This window comes from Haplochromis burtoni, unplaced genomic scaffold (genome assembly GCF_018398535.1).
Source record: "Haplochromis burtoni strain Fernald_Lab_line unplaced genomic scaffold, NCSU_Asbu1 Contig_108, whole genome shotgun sequence".
Taxonomy (NCBI): Eukaryota; Metazoa; Chordata; class Actinopteri; order Cichliformes; family Cichlidae; genus Haplochromis; species Haplochromis burtoni.
This window is the reverse complement of record NW_024582469.1, coordinates 835,154-847,711: the sequence shown is the minus strand read 5'-3', so window position 1 is coordinate 847,711 and position 12,558 is coordinate 835,154. Positions and strand designations below refer to the sequence as shown.

Here is a 12,558-nt window from a genome sequence, read left to right as displayed (position 1 = left end):
TCCTAAAACATTAGCCAAAATCCATACTTGTTGCTTTCAAGCTCAATAAGCCCCGTAGAGTTGTGTTTTGGTGCCAGTGAAGTGCCACCTGCAGGCTTTACTAAAGGATTCAACAAGTGGGCCAAAATGTCAGCCCACTCTGCATGATGTCAACAAGTAGGCTAGAAACATCTATAAAAAAAAAACAACAACAAAAAAAACAGCATCAGCCACCAGTGAAAATTACGTTTACATTTCAAAGCTTCTATTAATGGAAGGCAGCTTTACTAAGTATGCTCTAGCTTGTGAAGCCTGCGCCCTTTTATACTATAGAGTACAAACAGATGCTTCCTGATGTTCACACAAGGGGGTTGCCCACTTTGGCAGCTTTCAGCTGTTTGGCAGCTCTTTGTGGAGTGATATAATTGACTCTGGAGCAGTGGATTATTCTGCAGGAGAAATCAGAAGACTGTCTTTATGCTATTCCTCATGCCACAACTGTTTTCTGGCCAAACAGGTTTACCACAGCGCCCATATTTGGGAAAATGAGAAAGGTAGCACAGCAGGGGTTTTTTTTGTTTTAAAAAGGTGGTTTAACATCCAATTTCCAAACAGCTATGCAGGAAATATGTTGCCCTAAGCTAAAGAAAAATATATCACTTAATCACTGTCAGTGGAGTATTAGCCACTGACGTGTCCGGCGACGAACACGGAGATAAGAAATAACTTGTAGTCATCCGGAACTGCTGTCCAAACATATGAGCCATAGCAAAAATGTTGAGAAATGAAGGTTCATGTTGTCATCGTGATACTTTGTCACTGCCCTCTGGAGAAGTAGGTTGAAAAAAGAACAGGAAGCTATCCAAAAATACTCTAATGGTGAGTCCAGTTATCGGAAGTGAAAATGCAACTGAGCCAGAATAGGGCACTAAAATGAAAGACCCCTACTGAAATCCCAAAATGCTCCCAACATCAGTGAGTGGGAAAAAAAAGTTACATTTTACGTAGTCATACCCAGTTCTAATGATTACACACACATCATGCTCCACCCACATAAAAAAAAAGAAAATCTGTGTGAAGTTCAGAACATGTCCCTTGTGGAATTGATCACGAAGCCTTCTTTCTTTACACAATGCAAAATATGCAAAATTCACAGCTCCCCTGCTTTAAACCCTATCTCCCTATAGCCTTTCCCTCACTTAGCCCTCTCCATCTGCCATCTCTCTCTTCTCACAACTCCTACTCTTCAATTTCCTGCTTTGTTGTGCTTCCCGCATTCACTTCCTTCCTTCGCCATCCTCTTCAACTTTATGTTGTTTTCAAAGCATTTCTCATCTTTTAATCCATTTCCTACCACATATATTTCCACTTGTCCTCGCAAACGTCATTCTCATCCCTGTACCCATCATATTTCCCCCTCTCAGTCTCTTTTTTTATTAGTATCTCCTCCTCCTTGCCTCCCTGCAGTGTTAAAGCTGTACCTGCGGCATTCTGCTCTCAGTATCCTCTCATCTAAATGGGATGTGTGGCCTTGTTATAACTGATTCCTCTAGACAAGAGGTGAGAGCTAACCTTTCTCCTGCTTCCACACCTCACCCGCTCCTGTTATTTGTTTTCATAACACAAATATGCTGTCCTCGGTCACAGCATCCATCAAAAAGCTTTAACATCCCAACTCTAACAGACAAAACAAAATAAATTCTACGAAATGGAGCTCTGTCTTTAACGGTGCTTAAACCACTGTGTGAAAAAAAGAAAAACCTCCTCCGGAGGTAAGATTCATATCGGATTAATGCACAAGTGAAAGATAAAGACAAGAGGGGTGAAAATACTGAGAATATCCTCGGATATCTGCCTGTGCTAATGAATATGATTAATGTTAAGCTGCTAGAGTATCCACTTTCCATGTGGATATCGAAGGGAAAAAAATTATATTCTCAGCCCATGAGTTACAACAAAGCATATCAGACGAAATAGGTTTTCTTTACCAAGGCACACAGGTAGAGATGATAACTCGTTACTGTAGTCAAATACCATCCTTCCTGTTATAAAGGCCCAGAGAAAAAAGAAGCTCTTGTGGTACACTCATCAGGAGACTCACACGCATAACCTCACACAGCAGTACTCACTTATACAATTCCATAAATTCAAAAAGTGAACTCACGCGTCCGGAAGCGGTGGTGTGGGCGTGTGGCCGGGCCCTTGCCTGGGCGTCCATGATTCCAGCGTGACGTGGGCTTGACAGGGGCTGGCGGTTGAGAGGTGGTCGGCTGTACCTTAGCAGTGGCCTTCAGTGTAGCTGTAGTTGTAACAGATGTGGTAGTGGTGACGGTAGGAGAAGTCTGCCCTGGCTTGGAGTTGACAGCTCCATTACGTCCATTGCTGTTTCCCTTTCTCACATTACTTCGAGGGGTGACCTCCCTACCGCTGGATGGTGGAGTGAGTCGGGTGGCACGAGTAGCAGAAGTGGTAACAGTCCCGCTAACGCGGGTGCCAGCACGGTTATGAAGGTGTGGGGCACTGTTGCCATCTCCATTGGCAGTGCTGCCATTGGCCGAGTGATTAGCTGGAGGCCCTGATCTAGTTCTTGGCGCTGGGGCGGTACCGTCTGCAGCTAGTGGCGTGGTAGTTGACACCATTGCTGTCGTAGAGGCTGCTAAAGTACTGGTGGCAGTGGAAATGTCAGGCCCCTTGGGCATGGCACTGGGTTTAGAGAGAAATATAGGATCCTGTCCAATGCTACCTTTAGGATCCACTAGATCAGTGGGGACATAGTCTTGGACGGATCCCACCACAATCCATTTTAGCAGCATAAGACTGAGTCCCAGTCCCACAAAGCCCATGACTAGGGGCACGGCACAGAGCCAGGTCTGCTGGCGAGGCCACACGGCACAGGGGCCACAGCGGAGAGGGCCCGGGGCTCGAGGAGATGCCTGTTCTGCCCCTGGTTCCTCCAGCGTCATGGCTGCTAGAGTACTTGCACCAGAACGATCGCTCATCCTGCCGGAGGTTTTTTTTTGTCTCTTTTAAGGTACTGGGAAGGTCAAACAGGTGGCCAAATTACACAATGGCATGTAAGAGGAAGGACAAGTGGTGCAGAAGAAATGCTGTGCATCTTAAGTAAATAGTACCCACACAATACCTGGTCTATATGCCTTCATGCAGCAACATAAAACACGTACTAATGCACAAGCACCCACAAGCAGAGCAGACACGAGATAGCCTAAGTTACTCAGTCACGTACTAGGTGTAGGCTTACTAATTAAAAGCTGGCACGGCACTCAAATGCATACACGAGCAATATAACCTACACTCCCTCTGGCGGACAACAAACCACATAAACTCACACAGACACAGAAATGCACAAGAATATACACACAAGCACACAGGTTATGGACAGGTGAGAGAGAGAGAGAGAGAGAGAGAGAGAGAGAGAGAGAGAGAGGCGGGGAAGCGGGAGGGGGGTCGGGGGAGGGCGCCTCACTGTAGTTTAGCGCTAACGAAGCGATGATAAATCCCAGGATGCTTCACTCCCTTGTTAAAAAGCCGACGCAAAAAACCGAAAGATATCGATCCGTTGCGTGGCGAGCTTCAGATTGGAGCTGTAAATCCATACGCGTGTGTGTTCGTGCGCAGACCAACAACCTGGGCTAAAGGCAGCACCCTTCTCCACTCAGCTGGATGATTATCGGCCGAATAAGGTCGGCAAAAGACAAATTCTTCAAATCGCTCTACTCTTGGGTCTCATCGGAGTTTACTTTACATTAGAGCCTGTAGCTTATGTGCAGCCTACTAATGGGCTCCCTTTCCCACTTGCAATGTCTTTGTAGGCTGCTCCAACTTTGCCCCTCACAGCCCTTAGGAACGGCCACCCTTTCGGTCGCTCCAGCTGTCGATAATCCAAGCCGGTGAAAGCCACCGAAACTGAAACGAGGCAGGGCAGAAGGGGATCTGATGTGATCTGCCAATGAGACTGGGGCGGTGTTGCTGTTGGTGGTGCCCTGAGAAGCGGGCTAAATCCAATTGATCCTGGTCTAATCCATACGCTGACCACCCCGCGCTGATTTCCCGGAATGACAGCGGCGTGTCTCCAGAGCAGTCTAACTGCAGTCCGTCCCTGGGATAATAGATCCGGTGTTTGGTGGAGGAGAGAGAAGAGAAAGAAGAAGAAAAAAAAACAGGAGCCCCTTACGATTCGTTTACCTTCGCTGCATTCCCACAGTGGTGCAAGCAGCAGAAAGGGAGACGGGTAGAAAAGAGGATGGGGAAGAGAGAGAGAGGGAGGAGGGGGGTACTGCTGCTCTGAAAAAATGATGCGGCGGCTGTTCTTGGAGGCTGCAGACTAGGGAGAGACAGAGAGTGAGGGGAGAGAGGAGGAAGGGGAGGGGAGGCTTGCTCAATCCGCGGTCAATGATGTGGGTTTCACGGCTCCTATCCCATCCGGCGCTCTCCTCCGGTTCATCGCCGTCCTCAATACTCCAAAGTGACGAATAGTCAGTGCCCCATCTTTCCCCGTAGACTCCACGGCTGTAGGTGTGCTCTGACTCCCTTATCAGCAAGAGAAGAGAAGAGGAAAAAAAGAGGAAGAAAGCGACAATTGTGGTGGGCAAAAGCAGAAAGATAGCGGGAAAAACAAGACAGAGCACAGATGCGTGTTGGCTAAAGCTCTGCAGCAGATGCAGATAGGAGGCAGAGGGAGGAGGCGGCGGCGGCAGCAACAGCGGCGCGCACCACACACGCACGGCAACGAGAGAGGAGAGGCGCTACCATAGACACACCCCAGGGAGCGGTGGAGATAGAGCGAGGGAGGGAAAGGATGAGAGGAGGAGGAGGGAGGCGCCACCCCGATGTCTTCCACCAGTGGCACACAAGAGCAAGCAAACCAAACACCGGGCTCATAATTTAGGCTATGGGCGAGTTGGAGCACTACTTCAACTTGATACTTCCGCGGGCAGTAGATGAATCCCGTATTTAACAGTTCACAGGGGACAGCGGTGCTTTAGGCACACAGCCAGCGTGGTTTTATGGCCAGTGCGACTTAGTGAAATGAAAAATGTGCGTTCGTACTTTTAGAAAGCCTACAGTTCAGCAGTGAGACGTAAAGTGCCCGAACCATCAAGGCCTTTGGGACCTGCTGTATGTAAAGCATAAATGCAACGCAAACAAAAAAAAATGTGTGTGTGCACAAGTAAACTTGGACGACATAGGTTAAAGGCATTCTGCGAACTTATATCGTCTTTTGAATTCTGAGACATAACCACCATTCGGCATCACTTGGAGCAGTCGTCTGTATTCTCTTCTTCGTTTTAAAATAGCTTGCAACTTTGTGGCAATAATTTCCTACTTGCGGGAGCTTTGGTTGTCACCAGAGACACATCAGTGTTGCTGTTATTTTTACTACAGCACCTTTTCCCTGTTCTTCCTCAATTAATTGCAGTTGTATTGTCATTAATCAGAAAAGTGGCTAATTTTACACAGGTTGGACTCAGTTAAGGGTTACTCAGTCAGTTAGACGTCTCCAAGCCTGCAAATCGTCTCAGCTGTCCCCTTTTGTTATGTGCAGAGAAAGACGTTTGCAAATACAGAGACAGTCTTTAGTTTCACATGCACCGTTGCTTGCAGTAAGGACTGTGGTCTTATTTAAGGCTGCCATCTGCTTCTTTGTATCATGATTGATTCTTTTTTAAATAGAGAAACGGGAGTAGTCGACAAAATCAAGAAAACCGTTTATCATTTCGAAATGTGGGTGCATCTATATTGCTGTACATTTGAAAAGAAGGCTGAAAATGGGTGCGTGTCTTTGTCTAAGTATAAAAGGAAGAAGGAAAGGACCAAGATAAAGGGGTGTCTTGGTCCTTGATGTGATTCATCAAGTATCCAAAACTCACAACAACTCAGAAAACCCTCCAAAAACGTAAACATCTGATATTGCATTCTGTCTTCTTGCATATGGCAAAAAGTCACATTTTAAACTTCTTTTTTTCTTTACATATTCCTTTACATTTTAAGCTGCTGCCAAAGCGGTTCCGCTTTTTTATGGACAATAACAACTTCCGTGACCCCGAAGTTTGCTTTTCATTTCATTTTCATAAACAACAGGAAATGACACAACCACAAGCTCCTTTTATATTCGTGCAGTGATCACATTTTTCATTAGTGGCTTTGCTAATGTTCACGATGAGTCTGACTGCACTGTTTACTGCTTTAGGCGCAGAGGTAATGTCCCGCTCTGAAGATGCTTTTGAACTTGACAGGCTGTCGACAGTCATTCTCTCCCAGGAATATACTGTGCTTCTTACCCCTCTCAAGTATTTGAAGATTCTTAAGAAGTGGAAAAAATGTGAGGATTTCCAGCAGAGGAATCTATTCAAGTCATTGAAATGTTGGTTCCATTTCTGTGCGAGTTTCTTTTTGTTTTTGAATAAAGTTTCAATGAGACTTTATTAGACTTATTAGAGTATTATAACACCACATAATGTTTCATATACTATTTCCCAATATTCATTCATACATTACTAATACTGTAAATGCAAATACATTTTAAAATGAATAAATTCAACCTGTAAAAAGCTGTTGTCACAAATGCCACAACTAAAGCATGTGCTCTGGACCTCAGCTTTTATTATGTAATGTAATTATAAATTATTTTATATAAGAAACTAAAAGTGGTAAAATGAAACTTTTAAACAACTGTTTATTTCTGTTTAGTTTTTGTACGTTTCTTGTCAAAGTGAGTTTTGAAAAATAAAAGTGAAAAAATAAATAATAAGCATAGTGGATATACTGATGCTGTCACTTTGGTTGCAGTTCTGTACGTGGGGTAGGTACCAAACTATACGCTCTATAATGATTAACAGTTCAAGCCCTCTGCTTACAAGTACAGTGATGTCCTGTACTTGTAAGCAGGGACCAGAGAATTCCTTTCTGTTATGCAGAAAAGGCCATTAAGCTCACTGGCTGTGATGAACATCCATTGACGTAAGTTAAAGTTCATCTTGTTGCCATTTGGCTTATCCTGGCTGTGGAGGTTTGTCATTAGAAGCAGATATCATTTTATCTGGTGTATTCCCCTGGGTATCTCCTTGCCCAATAATATTAGTGGTTCTATGAACCTTTTGCTCAGATGCAGGGTTACATTTGTGTCAGTCATCCTGTCTAAAACATGTCTAGTCTGTTTTCGACTCCGGCCAGTGTGCCTCTTGAGCATGACGATGTGTGTGTAAGGTCAATAGGTAATGGGTGAATTTACACTCTCTGCAACCTTCACACCACTATAAAAATAGCTTATAGGCTTCTTTCACTAACCTTCTTCACTTTGAGAGCATAAACTATGGCAACCTTTATCTCCGTATTGATTATTGCTCTCTGTATAATATTAAAAATCAATGTATTTTCTCTCTGAAAGTGTCTGCATTCAAGGAGCTCTAGGGAGCTACTATTTAACAAGATTGATCAGGACATACAAACACATTCTATAACACACTGAGAAAGACTTCTCAAACCAAAATAGAGGAAATACATTTATAATGCGGTGTCTTTTCCTTTGATAACGTCCTGTGCAGCTTCCTTCCTGCATGTGTGTGGTTTCAGAAAAGGTGAACGCAGTTTTAGAGTGTCCCCAATCCAAACCTGTAAAATAGGATTAGTGCTTAATGGGGTTCGCTAGTTTCTACTAGTGCTTCAGTGAGATGCTTAGTACTATCCCTCTTTGATTAATGCATTTGGCAAGATCCCTACCTGACCTCTGGAAGCAGGCTTTCACGAAGCACAAGAAAAGTTTTCCTCGGGTTATGAAAATAATTAGCTGGCACTTATATTGCAGGGAAATTCAATTTCAGGACTTCCTCTCTTAGCCACAGAAACCCATGCAAGTCCCTGGTTGCAGTGTCTCCTAAGTATGCCCCTCAGTTTATCTCAAAAAATTTGGACTTTTCTTATCTATGTGTCGCCGCATTTTACCCCACGACCTTCAACACTCAGTTAGACAACCTTATGAGCGTTAATCAGGAGAATCCACACTGTGCTGCTTGGCTACATGCATTCCTAATACTTGGAAATCACAGCTCTTGTGGGATCAGTGCACTTCAAATATACTTGAGATTTTGTTCACAGGCAGGTTTTCATTTGAATGTCAAATGGGTTACCTGTCAGAGCAGAACTTAGAAGTGGGGGTGCCCACTGCAGTGGAGTGCAAAGTATCTCGTTGGGCAATCTCCACATCTAAAGAATAGCCGGAGAATTCCTGCTAAATGGGAGGTCCAGGTTTTCTCGGTTTTTAAAAAAACTTTTGTGATATACAACAAAAGCGAGTGGGATTAGAGCTTTTAAAATTTTTATTTTATTTTTTAATGAGGTTTTGCTTGTGACATTAAGAACATAACACGCAGGAACTGTTAACGAGTATACAAGTTAAAAAGGCAAATTGAAAGCATGTCATAGCCAAATCCATGCCATTCAAGCTACTGTTAGTCATCACATAACCCAACAGAGAAAGAAAGCTTTTTTAGTGTGTTGTTGAACTTCTGCATCATGCTCTCAGTTGACAGTCTATCAGTGGCGACTGTAAAAAGCCCTTACGTATTGGTGACAGGTAAGAGGTGAAGATCAGCAGCAGCACCTGCAAGAGTGCAGAAAAAAAAAATCAAAAGCGCTGTCCATGGTGCTGATTCTTAAAAAAAAAGTGACCAGCAAATAATCAACCAACCATTATCAGTAAATAAGCTATAATAAGACAATGCACAGTCTCAAGTGCTGTTTCTTCTTAATTTGACTTATAATATTATATTTTAATGATGTATGCATGATTAAATAACAACATCAGCGTTATGGTACCACAATAAATACAGTAATATCGCTCAAGGCATCAAAGTTCATTATAAATACATCTTAGAAACATGATGTGAAGTAATCTTATCATTGGGGTGTAGCAGGTAGACAATATTACATGTGTAGGAGTAATTAAATCATCTGTCCCCAACTGCAAACACCACATCATCATCTATTCTATATTGTTGAGGCAGCCGAGTCATAAGCCTACAAATGGGATCAGCTGTTCTCAGCTGTTGTTGCCAAACGCAGTGGACCTCCAACATTGCTGCCAGTGGGCACATTGCATTGTTCAGTTCCAAGGCCTCCTCTTTACCCCGAAATGAGAGGGTGGAGAGGTGTAACCCAGCTGGGGACAGTTGCACATGCTCTGTGATTTCAGTTTGAATGTGTCAACAGCGATATGTTTTGCCCATAGTGAAATTCACTTCTGTTTACATTGCAACTCTATGACTTTTGCCAGGGTGGATGGATCTTTATTCCCTTTGAGTATATATGCATTTCCAGCAAAACACTGGCTGAATAGCGAAGGGAATGGAACTCAACTGTGGTTCTTGTCTCATCTGGCACTTTCTGGGTATATGTTCCTATTATCTTATTTCCAATAAGTTCAAAAAAGAAAACAGAATCACAGTACTGCTAATAGGATTTCTCACTGTTTTCTTAGTATCATTAGATATTTGTACAAAGCACAGACCACTGATGTTTCAGTCATTAAAAAACAGCAGGATGTTGTTGTTTTTTTTAAAATACTAAATACTTTTAAAAATCCATACACTTTTGTTATGTTATTAATTCATGCATTGGCTTTGCTGCGCTGTTAAACAGTCAGGGACATAAAGAGCAAATTGATTGCAATGTAGCAAACATTATCCTGTGTTTTTCTTTAAACACAATTTACAGGAATTTTGCTTTTTGCATGCAATGTTTATGAGAGTGTCCTTCACACATAAATCCTTAAACAGCCAATACTTTGATTCGCTTCCCTTGATTAGCCACCAGTTACTTAGCTACTAACGCTAAGCCGACCTTCAATGACTTATTGACGAAAGCTCTATCTGCAACTATTTTGTGTCTTACTCAAAGGGTGGCCGTGTCTCTGGGGAGCGTAATCACTGGATGGTAAATCTTTGGAGAGAAGCAACTGCATTTCCTTGAGGTAATATTAGGCTCTCCATTCTGTCCCTTTGTATTGCTGCCTTTATCCTACCCAATGGTTGATTTGAAAAAACAATTTCCAAGACAATAATTTCTTTTGATTCCAACGGACTTTAAAATCAACCAATTTCCAGAGTCAGGATTACAAAGGAGCATGTTAAACATGTCTTTTTCCACAGATTTGTTTCCAAGAATGCAACCTCATGTCGTGCGTATGTCAAAGTTTACCATGAAGAAAACAACATTACTGTTGAAAGCACAACAATCAATCCTAAATACCATTAATTCAAGCTGGAGGACAGCACCACACAAATATGTTCGCAGTTCACACTTCCCCTGTGAGAATAATTTGGGAAACACTAGCATTATGTTTTATTCAAACCCTGCTTAATAATACACGAGATATTGCATGATTTGGTTGTGTGATTCAGTGTGTGTGTGTGTGTTTCATGGATTTTCTTAATTGGCTAGAGAATGTAGCCTCGTGACCACTGTGACTGTGATACTGGAGATATAATGAGAAAAACTCATGGACTGAAGTGTAAGGCAGATTGGTGCTCAATGAAACTAGACTGATCCAGTTTTCAAAATCTGCTGTTTGATTCAGGCTGGTTTGAACTGTGGAAATACTGGACAACATGCCTTCAAAGAGTCCAAGAGCTGAGCTGTCTGCCTCGCCAAATATACATTTTTGAGCAGTCAGTCAAAGTCTTTCAAGCCAGGAAGTGACTGTGTTCATCTGAACAAATTAGTCATTTAAGCTACACAGTATGTCAGTATGATTTGTATTTCACAACTGCCATTTGTGGCGAACCACCTACGCTTTAAAGTACCTGTGACTGCTTTCTATTTTCATGATAGTGTATATCTACAATTATTGTACTAAGACATGTCAGTTGGATTGTGAGTAGATTTATGATCAAACTGTTGAGGACTTATAATATAAAAAGGCACCATGAAGAGAAACAATGATGATGTATTATGGTGATGTTGAATGCTAATGGGTTGTTGAATATGACCAAAATATGAAACATTAAAAACAAAGTGGATTTTTTTTCTTTCTTTCTTTCTTTCTTTCTTTCTTTCTTTCTTTCTTTCTTTCTTTCTTTCTTTCTTTCTTTCTTTCTTTCTTTCTTTCTTTCTTGTCACATTGCAATTTATTCTAACTTTTGCTTAACACTACAAAGAGTCTATAGCTATGTATGTAACAGCACGACAGTGCTGTGCCCCTAATGACACTTCTAACAGGCTACTATTAGCTGCTACTCACCATATTGACTTAGTGTGTCGTTATTAAAACATTTGCAAATTTGCAACTAAAACAAAGGACCACAGAGGCTGATGGGAATGCTATTAAGTTTAAAGATATTTGGTTATTGTTAACAAGACTTTGACAAAAGCCGAACAGTCACTCCAAATTAAACTAGGACAGTTGTTTCACGTTGTCATTAAACTGCGTTGCGAAAGAAGCATAATTAGCACTCAAAGCGGCATCGTTTTCATGAATTGCACTTTCATAACCTAACAGGAAAATGAGGAAAATATATTTTTTTCTCTGACACAAAATCAAATTGGTTTTGAAATGTTAAATGAAAGCTTATTTTCTTACAAGTTTCACACTTTTCATACGAGCAGTATTGTGACGCTAAATGTTGCTACCTTTCAGTGGCTTAAACCATCAAAGATTCTCTGTCTTTGTGTATCGCTAAGAAATGTCTCAGTGATACACAAAGAATATACATCGTTCTAATAATTGCACAGACCTTTATGTAGGGAAGATACATAAAGCTTCTACTGGAGGGCTGCTGGTTTGCTGAATCAAAATGACATTTCACACATACAGTCGCCAACCTAATTCACAGTGAGTTTCAATGGCTGCCCCCGCCCGCCTGCCCACACACACACACACAAATCCCACCCCAGAGTGTGTCACCTGTCCTCCTACATTAGAGTCTGTCATGTTGCCCATAATACCACAGCAATCCACAGTGTGGTTTTAAACAGGAGAGGCATGAATGCGAGGCTTCCTGTTGCTATGTAAATTTACAGAAAGAATTCCACTTACTGGAAACGTCCTGTACAAATATGTCACACAATCAGTGACAAAGTCATAACTGCAGTTATGACTTTTTAATGCCATAATACTGTTCAAGATTAGATAAATTCTTTTTCTGCATCAACTGGAGTTTAGTGTGTGTCTGTTTTTTGTTTTAGTCCACGCAAACTGATCTTTTTTTCTAGACTTGTAACTCAGTCCCAGATGAGAATATGATATAGCAATAAAAACAATATAAACACAAAGACATCTGACTTATAACACTTATGAAAATATAAAAAATAACATCACTATGATGATGAGTATTGCTAAATGATGCCATGATTGTTTCCACTTTTTGCTTTAGTTTGTTCAACAGTCCAAAACACATGCTGAGTTTACAAAAACAAGCCTACAAAGGCAGCAAATATTCACAGTTGGCTCTAAAACCAAAGAATGACCAGGATGATTAACTCTTTTTTGAAACAACTGATGATTAATTAATATTTTCTAGTAATGATTAGTTAATCATTTATCCTCAGCTGACAATTATATTTATT

At 41.8% G+C, this 12,558-nt stretch overlaps 1 protein-coding gene across 1 annotated transcript in view; it reads right to left on the bottom strand.

Annotated features, from left to right (window-relative positions):
* nrg3b (neuregulin 3b) overlaps window positions 1-4,755 on the bottom strand; it is a 212,889-nt gene extending 208,134 nt beyond the window's left edge. The window contains exon 1 of the mRNA XM_005928150.3: window positions 2,144-4,755. Coding sequence (XP_005928212.1) covers window positions 2,144-2,978 — 835 coding nt within the window. The 5' untranslated portion in view covers window positions 2,979-4,755. The remainder of the gene's footprint in view (window positions 1-2,143) is intronic.
* Between the last annotated feature and the right edge of the window lie 7,803 nt (window positions 4,756-12,558).